A 17,490-nucleotide genomic window follows, 5' to 3' on the forward strand; every position below is an offset into this window, starting at 1 on the left:
AGGAAAGTGGATTTTCTAAGATCTTTCTCTCTCTCTTTTTTAAGTGTTTATTTTGAGAAAGTGCTGTGGAGGGGCAGAAAGAGAGAGTAGAGAGAGAATCCCAAGAGGGTGTGCGCTGCCAGTGCAGAGCCTGATGAGGGGCTTGATCTTGAACAAACCATGAGATCATGATCTGAGTTGAAATCAAGAGGCGGAAGCTTAACCAGCTGAGCCACCCATGTGCCCCAGATCTTTCCCATTTTAGATGGTTAGAGGAAGAAAACCTTTCTATGGTCTATTATCATGTGTCACTGTGCAAAGTCAGGCAAATAAATCACTTCTTTTAAATTTAGGTTCTATTGCATGGGCTTCAGGACCTAATTTTGAGTTTTCGGGAAGGATTCACATTAACCCACAACTGATGTATCAGTATTAAGACAGAGGGAAGTAGATTTCATGACTGAGGCTGAAATGAATTCACTAAGCAGGAAAACATTGTGTAATGTATTTAATATAATTTAGATAAGCTGGGATTTGTTATTAACTCTTAGTCCTCATTTTAAAATTGGTAATAGGTGACTTTATTTTATTTATTTTTTTTATATGAAATTTATTGACAAATTAGTTTCCATACAACACCCAGTGCTCATCCCAAAAGGTGCCCTCCTCAATACCCATCACCCACCCTCTCCTCCCTCCCACCCCCCATCAACCCTCAGTTTGTTCTCAGTTTTTTAAGAGTCTCTTATGCTTTGGCTCTCTCCCACTCTAACCTGTTTTTTTTTTTTTTTCCTTCCCCTCCCCCATGGGTTCCTGTTAATTTCTCAGGGTCCACATAAGAGTGAAACCATATGGTATCTGTCTTTCTCTGTATGGCTTATTTCACTTAGCATCACACTCTCCAGTTCCATCCACGTTGCTACAAAAGGCCATATTTCATTTTTTCTCATTGCCACGTAATATTCCATTGTGTATATAAACCACAATTTCTTTATCCATTCATCAGTTGATGGACATTTAGGCTCTTTCCATAATTTGGCTATTGTTGAGAGTGCTGCTATGAACATTGGGGTACAAGTGGCCCTATGCATCAGTACTCCTGTATCCCTTGGATAAATTCCTAGCAGTGCTATTGCTGGGTCATAGGGTAGGTCTATTTTTAATTTTCTGAGGAACCTCCACACTGCTTTCCAGAGCGGGGTAATAGGTGACTTTAGAACATACAAGGGATCACATGAGAACCATAGGCAGTAGCCCAAGCTGCCAATATATATACTCCTCCACAATGCCCAGATTTCACATTAGTAAACTGAAGAACAACAAAATCATTTATGTTAATATTTTGTTATTGTGATTTAAATAGTGTCTTTTCTCCCCAGAAGCAACAGTGTCTTGGAGAAGTAAGCGATCCAATTATCAATAAATGTATAGTAAAAGTAAATATTCAGGTTTTCCCCTCAAATGAAAAACTGGAAAAAAAAAATCATCTTTGCTTTAAAATGTTTTCTAGTGCTTAAAATATAATTAAAAAGAATAAAAAAGATAGGAACAAGATGTACCAATATGGTTCAAAATCAATAGGAAAATAAAAGGATATTCTTTTTCATTTATGCTTATTCTGTGATACCAAACAGTTAATATTCTTTTTTTATTAGAAAAAAAAATTCTCATAGAGGAAAAAAAGGCCTGGTTATAGTAGGTAAGTTGGAATAGTACAAAACTACTAAAGTAGCTACAAACAGATATTGGGAATATAATTTCAAGTACCTATTAAGTAAATTTAAGTGGATTGTACGGTGGAAATCACGTTAGTCTGGAATCCACATTATTTGTGTTTGGAAGCCTTTATTAAAACAATGGCTTTTTTCCATAAAGAAATCTGCAGAGAATGCACACCATGTCAGCTTGTGGGTTTGGGTACAGATGATGCTTTTGCCATATGATATGCATTAAACAGTATTTACCAAGTAGTTGCCATGCATTCTCTGTGTCAGTTATTAGTGCCTCTGTCCTCAAGGCATTCATACTGTAGAGGACCCCAAACTAACTAGGCCTTTACATTTGAATGGCTTCTATACTGTACTTAATTAGAGCAAGGTAACAAGTGTGCAATAGGTTCATTTATTTTTATTCTGTCCTTTCAGTGAAATGGAATATACTTTGAAGATTATTGACAGTTGTCCTAAGCGATTAAGTTTACATTTTTTTAAAAAAAGAAAAGAGTATTTGATTTTCTTAAGTTGTGTGAATCATGCTTTCTCATAGACCTTTCAGAGGCTTTTTGTCCTTTATAATGTCTGATCCATAAGAGGATCCAATCTGCTAATGAAAGCAGATTTCCACATTTAGAGTTTACTATGGATGGCTGACCCATTTAGCTGATTTATTGCTGGTGTAGTCACCAGGAGCAGAGGGAGCCCCAGGTGGACTGTAGATTGCAGGTACATTGTTAGTGGTCCCTCCATGGCAGCTGCTACAGATGCTCATTGTATTTGGGATGGTGATACTCACTGTAGGTATGCAAATCTGGAGAATGCAAATTCGTGGTAGTATTACTATAGAGAAAAACCTGAGAGTTTCATCAATGCAGATGAAGGATAGTATTGTATGTAGTTTTTGTGTGTACTCCTTAATGCTGTTTTGAGGTAAAGATACTATACTTTACATTTTGCAACATTATGGAAATATCCTAGAAAATTAATCTTTAACCTTTAAATGTGTTTTTTAGAAGAATTTAATGATGATTAAAGCAAAAAAATTTTTTGTCCATATTCAGTCTTATGATTTTAGTGGTGGCAGGATGGGAAGAGTGAAACAATTTAGATACATCTATTCATTCAGAATTTCATTATACTGACAAAGAGCCAGAGTATTTTGAAATTTATAATTCCATAGTAATGAAGATGGTCCTGAAAGGACTTTACCCGGTGAGATGGTTGCATGATTCATTATGTTCCCTTCTGTTCAGTTGGTAATTCCATTAACTACCCAAGATGACTTGGACAAAGCTGTGGAGCTGCTGGATCGTAGTATTCATATGAAGAGCCTCAAGATATTACTTGTAATAAACGGAAGTACACAGGTATGCATTGAGACATCTTTCAATAAGGATTATAGGATTTGTGCCTGTGAAATATGAAACATAGTTACATTCTATAATCATTGATATATTTTCAATATAATGAAATGTAAACTTACATAATGTAATTGCTATAGTTTTATATCCTTGCTCCTCAAAACCATGTAGCCAAAATGATAAGTAAGGATAATATACTGTACATATGGAACTAATAGAAATACTGAGAACTTGGGAAAATTTATGCTGGAAATAAAGTTTCAAAGAACAGATTTGATAAGACCTACAAACAGTGTAGAATATCTAGGTTGTATTTGGTGGGGGGAAGGATTCTGTTTAAAGCCCCAAAAGGGGAAGAATAGTATTAATCATCCCCTTTCCTTATAGGCTGCTAATTTAGAACCATTGCCATCACTAGAAGATTTGGATAACACAGTATTTGGAGCAGAGAGGAAAAAACGGCTTTCTATAATAGGTAAGAATGATAGTGTCCGAACCATAAAATGGACAATTTCTCAGTTTCTTCTTCATCCTTTAATGTAGGCCAGCACCTAAACATAACCCTGATAAATAGCAGCCTGTCCCTGTACTCTGTAATTTTTCCCAGGTATCTGTGTTCTAGTTTCTTATGTCCCTTCAAAAGTTACATCAAGTGTTGTAAGATTAGCAATCTCAAGCTTAAATATTTTTTCTTTATATACTTAGGATATTTTAATATTTAACAAATTTAAATAAAACCTCTAGTTATTTTAATTATAAAAATAACGAGAGAGAAGAAATTAAAAGAAGTACTTCCAATATATTAAAATTAATGGATGGACTAAGTTCATAAGCCTTTCTCTTAGTTATTGCAGTACTATCAAATGCACTGCTAAGAGTTTCCAGATTGTTTTTTTTTTAGTATTCATTATTCATCATTAATAATAGACTATTAAAATTAAGCTTGTGGTACAAAGCAGAATGGATCCCATGTGCTGTTTGAAGGAGGCCTATTAGAGAGGCAAGGGTGAGGCAGAGGTGCTCTGAACTCCCCAGTTCTGTGGATCTTCTTCAGGTAGCATAAAACATTAATAATAATCTGCATTTTTATATGATAAAAGCATTACATTGCTCAAAAACCACTGGTATAACTATATTTTAACAGGGCAGTGAATGTGACAACATGAAAACGTATGTGAGGTATGGACTTGAAAGGGAAAAGTAGAGGAGGAAGTGAAACAGATGAATGGAGAGGGAGGAAGCAGGAGGGTGGGACAAAATGAGAGATATGGTTGGGACTACAAGACTGGTAACAGAAAAGGATTGTTAATAACACAAGAAGAGATTAAATTGGCATATGAGCCAACCCCCATATATCCGTTAGTGATCTTTTGTTTTGGCCTGCCCGGAAGAAGCTACTTAACTACTTCCTTCTAAGTATCTGTCTTACATAAGTCCTACTTTTGGTTTCAGAAATGCTGGAAATGTGAGCAGCAGCGATGATATACAAGCAAAATAGAAATTGTTTATCTTTATTCAGATATATTTTTTTTTTTAATTTTTTTTTTTTTTCAACGTTTATTTATTTTGGGGACAGAGAGAGACAGAGCATGAACGGGGGAGGGGCAGAGAGAGAGGGAGACACAGAATCGGAAACAGGCTCCAGGCTCTGAGCCATCAGCCCAGAGCCTGACGCGGGGCTTGAACTCACGGACCGCGAGATTGTGACCTGGCTGAAGTCGGACGCTTAACCGACTGCGCCACCCAGGCGCCCCTATTCAGATATATTTTTATATGGTTTAGAATTTGGGTGAAGGAACATTAGGAACACCTGAATTCAGATTCCATCTCTCTAATTAACTTGAGACCAATAATGTTCTTCTCATCTTTAAATCATGGGATTCTTGTGGCAATAGGTTGAGAAAACACTTTTAAAGAACATTTTGCTTTTCAAACTAGAAAACATGACTGTTATTAAACCTACATTTCTTTCTTCATTCCCTTTTCTTATCACATTACAGTATGTATCATTTTAAAGTAAAAATTGCCAGTCACTGTAGTTGCATTAGAACAAGCTGAATGCTCTACTTAAATTGACATTTTAAGTTCATTTTGAATTAAAACTCTATTGAGTACCTCAATCTTGTCCTACTAGTAAATATTCTTATTTGAGTTCAGTGCTAGCATAAGAAGAAGCTGGAAATTATAATGTAGAAAATTGTTGGTTTTTACTGGTACCTCTTTAAACCTAGAATAGCTTTGATAGATATGACCACCATCTTTTTTCCTTATTTATTGATAATTATTCTCTTTAATTATTTTCATAAAAGATAGCTAGAGGAAAAACTACCTTTGGGATGAGTATATTCTAGTGTGGAGGTCTCAACCAAGAGTGCGTTGGCATACCCATTACCAATAAAAGTTAAGAAAAAAGGGTTTTCTTTGGGTATAAATACCCAGTAGTGGAATTACTGGGTCATATGGTAGTTCTGTTTTTAATTTTTTTGCTGGACCTCCATACTGTTTCCAAGGTATCAATTTACATTTACACTGACAGTTGATGAGGGTTCCTTTTTCTCCACATCCTCATCAATACCTCTTGTTTCTTAGGTTGTTGATTTAGCCATTCTGACAGGTATAAGGTAGTATGTCATCATGGTTTGATTTTCATTTCCCTGATCATGAGTGATGTTGAGCATCTTTTCATGTGTCTGCTGGTAAAATGAAATTCAAAGAAATTTGAAGAAAAGCTAATTCAAAACAATATATGCATCCCTATGTTTATTATACTAGTATTTACAAAGCCAAGATATGGATGCAACCTAAGTGTCCATGGATAGATGAAGGATAAAGAAGATGTGGATATGTATATATAGAGTGCTGTATTACTCAGCCACCAAAAAGAATGAGATCACGCCATTTGTGAGAACACAGTGGACCTAGAGGGTGTTATGTTAAGTGAAATAACTTAGAGAAAGATACCATATGATTTCATTTATATGTAGAATCTGAAAAGCAGAGCAAATGAATAAACAAAAAATCAGACTCTTAAATACAGAGAACAAACTGGTGATTGTCAGGGGATTGGGAGGGTGGCCAAATAGGTGAAGGGGATTAAGGGGCACAAACTTGCAGTTATAAAGTAGATTAAGTCATGGAGATGAAAAGCCCAGTATGGAGAATATAGTCAATAATATTGTAATAATATATGGTGACAGATACTGACTATACTTAGAGTGGTGAGCATGAGAACTGTCAGATCATTATGTTGTACACCTGAAACTGTTACAACATTGTGTGTCAACTAGACTTTAATAAAAATAAATAAAAAGAAAAATGAATTATCTAGTAAGGAGATGAAGAGACTTTCATAGCATTTTTTTCTTCCCTATCTCCTTTTAGTAATGAGTATATTGATCTTTTATAAACAAGAGTATATGGAAGGAGTAAAAATATTAGGGGTAATGTCATTGTACCTATTACAAAGCCTAAATAACCCTTGGCTCAAAGTTCAGTTACTGATTATTTTAGAGTCAAGCAGAGAGTTATCTGTTCTGTTCAAATCTTTTGGTAATCACTTTGTTCTTTTTCTCCCTATCTCCTCACTCACAAATGCTAGCATATACTTACAGTGACCCCTTTTTATAAGGCAAAGCCTTTTGCTTTCAATCTGACCAAAACTTAAATGCCCACATGACCTCCCCATATCTTTTTTTTTAATAGTTTAATTTCAGAATATTTGGAGGAAAAGAGAGCTGTGTTAATAAACATAGCATTATTTCTATAAAACCAGGTAAAAATAAAATGGATTATTGTCTCATAAGAAATGATGTGATTAACTAGGTGAACTATATTAGATTTTCTGCTTTTCTGAATTATGAAGAAATTTAAATGCCAGGAATATGGCTTGTGATAAAACCTAATTTTAAAGTACCTGAGAATAAAATTCAGGATTCTAATTTGAAAATACTCTAATATGGCTTAAGTGACTTAGAAAGTAATCTCACTTTAGGTTTTTAAAGATTAAGGAGAGGGAATGGAAAGAACATTATGGAACCAGATGTGCCTAGCACATACTCAGTGTGAATAATTTTATCATTACAACACCCTTGCAGAGGAGGGATTTTGTCTTTTTTTTTTCTTTGTTTATCTTAAGTGCTGGCTTTATTCAGTTCTTTAACCTATTTTTAAAATTCAAGTATAATTAACATACAGTGTTAGGTTAGTCTCAGGTGTATGATAGAATGATTCAGCAGTTCTCTGTGTTTCTTAGTGCTCATGAAGATAAGTGTACTCTTGACCCTCTTCACCTATTTCACCCATCCCTCTGCCCACCTCCCCTATGGCAACCACCAGTCTGTTCCCTAAGAGAGGAGGGATTTAGTCTTATGTTGACAGGTGAGGAACCAGGTTGTGGGGGTTGGATAATTTTACCAAAGACAATACAGTTGGTAAATAACTAGAACTGAGATTTTAAACTGAGGTATAAAGTCCACATTCTTTCCACGACATTATGATGCCTTCCATAAGTTATGTTAAAGGGTAACATATATCTAGGTACAAATGACCCTTGGAAGTTCAGAAGCAATGGCATCTAAAAATCTTTATTATCAGCCCCATAACGCAGTTGTCAGCAGTTAGAAGAACATACCATCTAATAAGAATAAATGAATATTACAGTGAGGTTAATAATTATAATAGGGTGGGAGTTTAGAAAGGTATAAAACATTTGAAGATTTATAGAAATGAATGTTCTTGTAAGTTTTAAAAACTGGATTTCAGTAGTTACTGAAATCCTGTATTTATATTTAATTGAAACAAAAATTAGTTCCCAGTTGATATTTATAAAATCATGTAACTTTTTTTCCTTTGAGGTCCCACTAGTAGAGATAGAAGCTCCCCTCCCCCAGGATACATTCCAGATGAATTACACCAGGTTGCCCGGAATGGGTCATTCACCAGTATCAACAGTGAAGGAGAATTCATTCCAGAGAGCATGGACCAAGTAAGCAAAAGTTGGATGTGGTTTTTCATTTCACTTAAAGGGATGTTGTCAGGATTTATGTGGTTTGGCAGGTATCCTGTGTTTGTGTGTGTGTGTGTGTGTGTGTGTGTGTGTGTGAGAGAGAGAGAGAGACAGAGAGAGAGGAGGGGGGGGAGGGAGAGACCTCTTCTCCCATGTCTTCCTTAAGTGAACAAAATGGTAAAAGAATATAGGATAATGCCCACTAACTTACATGTGCCTGTGTGCATTCATGTATAAACAAAGCTGGAATAAAGCTGGTTTTCTTATTTTGTCCATCCATAAATAAATGAATGCATTTGTTTGTAATCCTGGGATTGACATTCAGATTTTTAATTAACATTTGAAAGATATAGTGAAGGGTGCCTGAGTGGCTCAGTTAGTTAAGTGTCTGACTTCCAGCTCAGGTCACAATCTCACAGTTCATGAGTTCAAGCCCCGTGTCAGGCTCTGTGCTGACAGCTCAGAGCCTGGATAGAGCCTGTTTCAGATTCTGTGTCTCCCTCTCTCTCTGTTCCTCCCCTGCTCATGCTCTGTCTCTCTCAAAAATAAACAAACATAAAAAAAATTTAAAAAGAAGAAAGATATAGTGAAACTAAAGATATTTAACTTTGTGAAGCTGAGGTTTGTCAACTTTTTAAAACATTGTAAATGTTTTAATAATGTAGCAGCCACAATGTCATTATTCTCAATTTGAGTGGGGCTTTAGTCAGTGTTCAGTAAGCAAAATTATGTGAAATCTTTTAGCTTTTATTTATTTAGCTAGTAATCTTATAGAGAAAATATTTTTCCCTTAGGATATTTTGAAGTTGTAGCCTACCTACAAGGGACCACTACATTTAAAATATTAAAAAATTAGTAACTCTGGGGAGAGGTGACTGCTGTTGGATATGGGGTCTTCTTGTGGGTACTGAAAGTGTTCTGCGACAGTGGTGAGGGTTGCACAACTCTCAGTATACTGAAAACCATTAAATTGTACACTTTAAATAGGTGAATTTTATGTTACATGAATTATATCTCAATAAAGCTGTTTAAAAACCCAGTAACTTCTGGTTGTACACATTGAATCATGGAGGAACTCTTTATTTTTCTAGATGCTGGACCCATTGTCTTTAAGCAGCCCTGAAAATTCTGGCTCTGGAAGTTGTCCATCACTTGATAGTCCTCTGGATGGGTAATATGGATTGTAGTTTTTATTTTTTAATGTATGTGGGTACATATGCATATATATAGCATGTCAGAGGAATGTAATTGATACTCGTCCATACTTAGGCCAAATGAATTTTTTTAGGTTGAACAAATCCCTTAACCTCATGGGGCTCAGTATCTTTATTGGGTAAAATGATACCTGATTATAATATTACCAGTATTTCTGCTTGCCAAAACTGTGTTTGAAGCTAAATGCAAACTTAGAATGTACATTTACTTATAAAACTATGTTGGTGAAACTTCTATCAAATTTCTCATTAATACCTTTGGTTTTGGAGGTTTCTTGAGTTGTTTTCACCTGTTTAGGATTATGTTCATTCTGGCACCAGGTTATAGATAACTTACTTTTTTGGTAATTGTGGCCCAGAATGTTGGCTGTCATTTAAAATTTAAGTAGTGTACATTTCTTTTGTGTGAAATGGCTGTTCAGAAATATAAGCTGGGTGAAGTTGCAACTGTGGATTTTTAGTTACAAGCGCTCCTTCTCTTCTGGTCTCAATAAGACAGTGTTCACATGTAGCAGGCAAAGTCATCCTGTAGCACACAGTCTGTAAAATCTTTACCTATTTGATCTCCTCTGGGATTTCTTTTTAGAAGCAAATTCTGAAAATAATAATGAATACTGTATGGGAATACACATTTAATTTTCTTTTACCTGTATAGATAAAACCTTTGTGCCCATGTCTACCTCAAGATAGATATCTGAAACATTTAAGAAATTCAGGAAAATAGTAATGTGTAAGCTATATATTGAGCATTTAATATTTGAAAGACACTGTCCTAAGCAATATATGTACACACCATTGATGAGTTGGAAATTATTATCTCATTTTTATAGATGTGGAAAATCTTAGAAAGGTGATTTGCCAAGATTGCAATTGCTGATTAAATGGTAGAGCTACGATTAAAACACAGGTGTTTGCCAACATCTGTAATTCCAAAACTTACCATTTTTACTGCCATACCCTATAGGTTAATATATTTTTAAAAATTTTTTATGTTTATTTATTTCTGAGACAGAGACAGAGCATGAATGGGGGAGGGGCAGAGAGAGAGAGACACAGAATCCGAAGCAGGCTCCAGGCTCTGAGCTGTCAGCACAGAGCCTGATGTGGGGCTCGAACTCACAAACCATGAGATCATGACCTGAGCCGAAGTTGGTTGCTCAACTGACTGAGCCACCCAGGCTCCCCTATCGGTTAATTTTTAAAGCTAGGCTTTTGCCTCCCTGCACCAAGTAAGTGTTTAAAAAGAAGTCTTTTTCAGTTATGTTGACATTTCAGAGTGAGCTCCTTTATTCATATATTTATATATATATATACACCTCATATATATGTATAATTTCCACACATACTTACAGATACTGATATTGCATAAAGATATTTTAAATGTCTTATTTACATACTTTCTCTTCATTTAACATGATGTTTTCTGTTTTTAGAGAGAGCTATCCAAAATCACGAATGCCTAGGGCACAGAGCTACCCAGATAATCATCAGGAATTTTCAGGTTAGACTCTCCGTATTCTAAATGTTTAAATATTTGTGTCATTAAACAATGCTTTGGCTGGGAGGGAGAGGGGAGTTTTTTTTTTTAAATGAATAAAAATGTGTAAATGTGTTTTTTATTATTAGAGATATTTGACTTTTTTATAACACATAACTTTCTTATGTCTCAATAGACTATGACAACCCTATCTTTGAGAAATTTGGAAAAGGAGGCACATACCCAAGAAGGTATCATGTTTCATATCACCATCAAGACTATAATGATGGTAAGCTTCTGTAACTAGACTACAAGAACAGCTTGTTAAAAATCTCAAAAATAATCAAAATCAAAATCACATTTTTAAAATCTCATATTTAAACCATTAGAGATAATTTTTTTCCTGAATCACTTAGTTTTTCTGCTTAAAACCATTTTTGAAGGGTACCTGGGTGACTCAGTTGAGCGGCTGACTGGCTCAGGTCACAATCTCATGGTTCATGAGTTTGAGCCCCGCCTCAGGCTCTGTGCTGACAGCTCAGAGCCTAGAGACTGGAGCCTGCTTTGGATTCTGTGTCTCCCTCTGTCTCTGCCCCTCCCCCATTCTGTCTCTCTGTCTCTCTGTCTCTCTTTCTCTGTCTCTCTCAAACATTAAAAAAACCCAATTTTTTCCCCCCAATATATGAAATTTATTGTCAAATTGGTTTCCATACAACACCCAGTGCTCATCCCAAAAGGTGCCCTCCTCAATACCCATCACCCACCCTCCCCTCCCTCCCACCCCCCCATCAACAAAAAAACCCAATTTTTGAAAGAAATTAGGTAACTAAAACGATAACAGGTTTATGCCAGCTTACCACATAGTACTTCTCTTTCCCTTAAAAGAAAAACTGTAATTAAAAAATGATATTGGGGGTGCCTGGGTGGCTCAGTTGGTTAAGCGTCCGACTCTCTTAGTTTCGGCTCAGGTCATGATCTCATGGTTTGTGGGATCAAGCCCTGTGTCAGGTTGCATGCTGACAGCACAGAGCCTGCTTGGGATTGTCTCTCCCTCTCTCTGCCCCTCCCCCACTCATACATGCACACATACTATGTCAAAATAAATAAACTTAGAAAAAATTGATATTAACTAGAAAATTATTCCTCGATGATGGAATTCATACTTGCATTGTCCTTTTCAAAGAAAAAAAAATACTAATTCTAAATTTTCTAACTTTTGTTCTTATAATTGGAAATGAGAATAAAGTACGTTTTTTTTTCTTTTTATCCAGAAATGAGAGAGTGCAGTGATTTTATGAATGTGGGGGGGGGGGGGTGTTTTTACAAAAGACATTGAATTTGTATTCAGATCCTGTTTTTGCCCCACTTTTCTCATTTCTGCTTCTTTCCCCCCTTTTCTCTTGATTTTCATTTTTTACTTAATGATTCATTGTTCAAAAGGCTATTTCCTTGAACTTAAAAAAAAAAAAATACTACTCTTAAGTTTCAAACATGTAAACAAGGGGCACCTGGGTGGCTCAGTCAGTTAAGCATCTGACTTCAGCTGAGGTCATGATCTCCCAGTTCATGGGTTCAAGCTCCGCATTGGGCTCTGTGCTGACTGCTTAGAGCCTTCAGAGCCTGGAGTCTGCTTTGGATTCTGTGTCTCCCTCTCTCTCTGCCCCTCCCCTGCTTGTGCGCGCGCGTGCGCTCTCTCTCTCTCTCTCTCTCTCTCTCTCTCTCTCTCTCTCTCTCCCCCAAAAATAAACATTAAAAACAAAAGTTAAAAATGTAATCAAATAATCATTGCTATTTTAGTTTCTTAGCCTACTCACAGGACAGACTTCTATTCCTCATGTTACAAATTTTAAATACTTTGAATTACAGCATATGAATAAAAGTTGTAAGGTAATCCTCTTTTGATTTTGTAGGTCGTAAAACTTTTCCAAGAGCTAGAAGGACCCAGGGGACCAGCTTCCGGTCTCCTGTGAGTTTCAGTCCTACTGATCACTCTTTAAGCACTAGTAGTGGAAGCAGCATCTTTACCCCAGAATATGATGATAGTCGAGTAAGAAGAAGGGGAAGTGACATAGACAATCCTACTTTGACTGTAATGGACATCAGCCCACCCAGCCGTTGTAAGTAAAAGAAATTGGCACAGTGAATGCTTAGCAGAACCTTTGCAGAACTTTACAGTATTAAAAGGAATAAATACCAAACGAGTCCTCAGGGTGAGACCCAACTTCTCAAAAAAAGGTAAAAAGGGTATTTCTAAAAGTGGTTGGAATATAAGGTGTAAGTACAGTGTTACTGCTAATTACTTTAGCTGATTCTTTCCTTCTCTTTAGTTAGTAAGATTGTTACCAGTCTGTCATTTATTCGTTCATTCCACATATCCTTGTTGAGTACCCAACTGAGATTCCAAATATGACTTCTAAAATGTAGTCTAACGGGGAGAATGTTGTGTGGAGAAATGATTATTGTATAGTATTTAATCTAGATCTTGAATGTGAGTAGGAATTCACTAGCTCGGAAGGTGATATGTGTAGGAGGTAATGGCATGCTCTGAGAATGGGGAATAGTTCATTTTTGGCTAAAGTGAAGGGTATCTTACTTGAAACAGTAGGAAAAGGACTAGAATGATAACTAAGTCCAGATTGTGGAATATTTGGACTTTATCACATAAGCAGTGCATACCAAGATTTGTGTTCAAAGGTATTTATTGCAGCAGCATTTGAATATTTCACATTCATCCCTTTTGTTCTAGTGTTGTCATATTTTACTTTTACATCTGTGACCTTACACTACATTGTTGCTATTTGTCCTTTAGACAGCTATTGTTTTTGAATTGATAAAAAATAAGAGAAGAATATCTTTCATATATCCATCACTTTATTTCTGTAAATCCAGGATTTTGTAGACTATAGGTTATATAGATTCCGGATTCTGTTGGGTATCACATTCCTTCTGCCTGAAGAATTGCTTTAAACCATTCTTGTAATGTAAGTCTGCTGGCAATGAATTCTTTCAGAGTTTGTTTGAAAAAGGTCTTTTTTCTCCTTTACTTCTGATATATATATATATATATATATATATATATATATATATATATATATATATTTTTTTTTTTTTTTTTTTTTTTTTTTTTTTGATACAGAATGCTGGGCAGTGTTTTTTCCTTTTAGCACTTTAAAGCTATTTTTTTCCGGTGACTTGTATACTTATTGAAGGAAGGTCTGCTGTCCTTCTTATCTTTAATCTTCTGTAGTATTCCCCCCCTTGCTCCTGCTCCAGCTGCTTGCTGCTCTCAGGATTTTCTCTTGTTAGAATGAGAGTGATACTCTGTCCAGCTTTCTACATCGTAAGCAGGTGGAAGACTAATTACAAATATTGCTGCAACAAAGCTTAGGAATGGTGCATCTGACAGTCCACAGTACCTTAGATTGAGTGAAAGATACTATTATATTTTTAATTGAGGGAAAAATAATCTGGAAAACATAAGGCATGGGGATATATGAACCTTGTTTGGGTTTAGAATCTTAGAAAATTGAGGAGAAAAATTTTCAAAGATGATCATTATGAATTTGGATGATAATGATTTTCCCTTATATCCACACATACTCAATTAAGGATGTCACTAATGCAGTTTACTCATTTAGTCCTTAACCATTTGTGTGCCATCTGGGTATTCCATTTTAAGAAAATATTCTTTTTTAGCACCTCGTGCTCCAACCAACTGGAGATTGGGCAAACTTCTTGGCCAGGGAGCATTTGGCAGGGTCTACCTCTGTTATGATGTCGATACAGGAAGAGAATTGGCTGTTAAGCAAGTTCAGTTTGACCCTGATAGCCCTGAGACCAGCAAGGTAAGAATCACTGCAAGCTACTTTGTCACATTTATAAGAAGCATTCTTACTAAATAAATGTAACGCAATAGAATATTTTGTTTTCCCTTAATACAAATTATTTGTGAAACAAATCAATAATTTATCTACTTTGTACTGTGACTTTTTTTTCTCTTTAGTACTCAGTTATATTCCTGATCGGATTTAGTATTGCTTTAGTATACCTTCAAGGTCTATTACTGTTTAGAGACTTTAAAATGTTTATTCCTTGGGAAGTAAAAATTTCAGAATGAAATCACCTTGATGGTCCATGAAGTTCGAATGTTTTGCTTTCACTAGCAATGCTGTAAAGACTTAAAAGTGAGTTTTGTCTTTCAGGAAGTAAATGCACTTGAGTGTGAAATTCAGTTGTTGAAAAACTTGCTGCATGAGCGAATTGTTCAGTATTATGGCTGTTTGAGGGATCCCCAGGAAAAAACCCTTTCCATATTTATGGAATATATGCCAGGGGTAAGTTAGTACGTCTTATGAAAATAAACATATTCTCTTTCACGTCTTCAATGAGGAAAGAAAAACTAAAACTTTGATTATAATATGTTAAACTACTTTAGAAAATTTTGAAAGTTTTAAATTATTGCTGGGTAATGTAATTTTATTTTGTTTTCATTTATTAACTCATTTTTTTTAGACAGTGCTGAGGTATACTAAAATAGGTTTACAGGTACCATAGCAGTCCACACTCAGATTTCCCTAAATGATCTTAAAATAACCATAATAGCTGGTTTATACAAACCAGGATCCAGCCCAGGACTGCACATTACATTGAACTGTTATGCCCCTTACTTCTTTTTTAATCTAGAACATTTTTACATGACATAGGTTTGACAAAGAGACTAGGTGCTCTGTTGACAGTCTCACCTCCTAGATTTCTCTAATTGTATTCGCATAGTGGTGTTTAATTTGTTCCTTTATCTTCTTATTTCCTGTAAGTTAGATTTAGTATCTAAATTAGGTTTAAGATGTGGCATTTTTTATTAGAATGCATCATAGATGATACTGTGCATTTCATGTTGCATCCCATTAGGAGACCTACAATTTCTGGTTGTTCCTCTATTAATGATGCTAAGATTGAGTGTTAGTTTAGGATGATTGACATCCAGATTTCTCTGGTGTAAGATTTTGTTTATTCCTGAAGACCAGAAAGTAACTTGAGCTATTAGCAATGGCACATAAGAATATCCAGTTCCTGGGGTGCCTGGGTGGTTCAGTCAGTTGACTGTCCAACTCTTGGTTTCAGCTCAGGTCATGATCTCACAATTGGTGAGCGCAAGTCTCATGTGGGGCTCCTCAGTGCCTGTGCAGAGCCTGCTTGGGGATTCTCTCTCTCTCTCCCTTTCTCTGTCCCTCCCCCACTCGTGCTCATGTGCTCTCTCAAAATAAATAAACTAAAAAATAAAAATAACATCCAGTTCCTTTTCAGTCATCTACCTAATGTTTTTAACATGGATTGGTAATCATTGCCTGAGTCAGTAGTTTCAATAGAAATTGCAAAATGTGACTTACAAACTGTTATTCCTTGTATGTAATTTTTAATATTTGTAGGGTTGTAGGGCACATTTTAATATTAATGTTTTTCAAGATGGTGGTACATTTACTCTTTTAAAAATACATGCATTCAGGGCGCCTGGGTGGCTCAGTTAGTTGAGCGTCTGACTTTGGCTCAGGTAATGATCTCAGAGTTCATGGGCTTGAGCCCCGTGTTGGGCTCTGGGCTGACAGCTCAGAGCCTGGAACATGCTTTGGATTCTGTATCTCCCTCTCTCTTTGCCCCTCCCCTGCTTGTGTTCTGTCTCTGTCTCTCTCAAAAATGAATAAACATTTAAAAAGTTTTTTTAAACACATGCTTTCATGTACTTTAACAGGTAATATATATTAGGAAAAACATTTGATTTATGGGTCTCTAAGTGGATTGTTTATTAGAAGTGTATATGTTTAATGTAAAAATTTACAGTTTGAGCTTATGGATCAGTAAAACTGTTGACCAGTATCTAATAGTAATGGTTTTAATCATCCTGTTTCACAAGAGCAGCAGTAAACTTTACTTTCTTATCATCATGAATAACTGTTTATAGAGACACTGTTGTTACTCATCATTGCTACTTTGTATTTTCAAAGATTCTGTTGATAGTATAAATTAGTTGGTTTTTTTTTTAATTCCTTTGGAAAACAAATTGGTGGGATGTATTTAAATGCCATAGAAATCTTCAAGACTTTGAAGACTTATGGACTGGTAATTTCACAGAAATTCATTCTACAGAAGTAATCCAAAAGAAGGAAAAAGTTGTGTATATTTATTTTAGTATTGTCTGTGATGGAAAATGAGTGCCCACGGTAGAATTAAATTACGATGGTGCTGTCAAGAGAATATGTTAAAATTGTGAAGGCTATGTTGCAAAGTTGGAGGAAGTACTTACAGTAAGAGAAAAAGAATATAAAATACTTTTTAATAATGATGATGGTGTTTTAAGAGTACCTGTATTTGGACAAGGATAGGAGAAACTTAAAAATGAAAATGTGTCATGTTGGAATTGTGATAGATTTTTCTCTTTTATTCACATTTCGATTGCTGTTTGTATAATAAGTATTTAAATTGGAAATAGAAAATTCTGAATAAGCATGAATAGAGGTCCTGATTGTTGAAGATAAGATTAAATGGTTGGGGCTCTTGGGTGGCTCAGCTGGCTGAGCGTCCGACTCTTGATTTCGGCTTAGGTCATGATCTTACGGTTCCTGAGCTTGAGCTCCAAGTCCGGCTCTGCACGACAGTGCAGATTCTCTGCCCCTCCCCCACACATGTGTTTGTGAGCACTCTCTCAGAATAGATAAACTTTAAATTAACCATTTAATTGGCTGGG

General features: G+C 35.7%; 1 protein-coding gene across 2 annotated transcripts in view; it reads left to right on the forward strand.

The window, feature by feature from the left end:
* MAP3K2 (mitogen-activated protein kinase kinase kinase 2) overlaps positions 1 to 17,490 on the forward strand; it is a 94,585-nt gene that overhangs the window by 64,101 nt on the left and 12,994 nt on the right. The window contains exons 2-11 of one of the 2 annotated variants that reach the window (XM_045033576.1): positions 1,635 to 1,678; positions 2,948 to 3,061; positions 3,443 to 3,530; positions 7,909 to 8,039; positions 9,152 to 9,231; positions 10,708 to 10,775; positions 10,948 to 11,040; positions 12,662 to 12,868; positions 14,448 to 14,596; positions 14,954 to 15,085. In XM_045033576.1, coding sequence (XP_044889511.1) covers positions 3,017 to 3,061; positions 3,443 to 3,530; positions 7,909 to 8,039; positions 9,152 to 9,231; positions 10,708 to 10,775; positions 10,948 to 11,040; positions 12,662 to 12,868; positions 14,448 to 14,596; positions 14,954 to 15,085 — 993 coding nt within the window. In that variant the 5' untranslated portion in view covers positions 1,635 to 1,678; positions 2,948 to 3,016. The remainder of the gene's footprint in view (positions 1 to 1,634; positions 1,679 to 2,947; positions 3,062 to 3,442; positions 3,531 to 7,908; positions 8,040 to 9,151; positions 9,232 to 10,707; positions 10,776 to 10,947; positions 11,041 to 12,661; positions 12,869 to 14,447; positions 14,597 to 14,953; positions 15,086 to 17,490) is intronic. The other variant, XM_023259211.2, reaches the window with a different exon arrangement.

Source organism: Felis catus, chromosome C1 (assembly GCF_018350175.1).
Source record: "Felis catus isolate Fca126 chromosome C1, F.catus_Fca126_mat1.0, whole genome shotgun sequence".
Classification (NCBI taxonomy): domain Eukaryota; kingdom Metazoa; phylum Chordata; class Mammalia; order Carnivora; family Felidae; genus Felis; species Felis catus.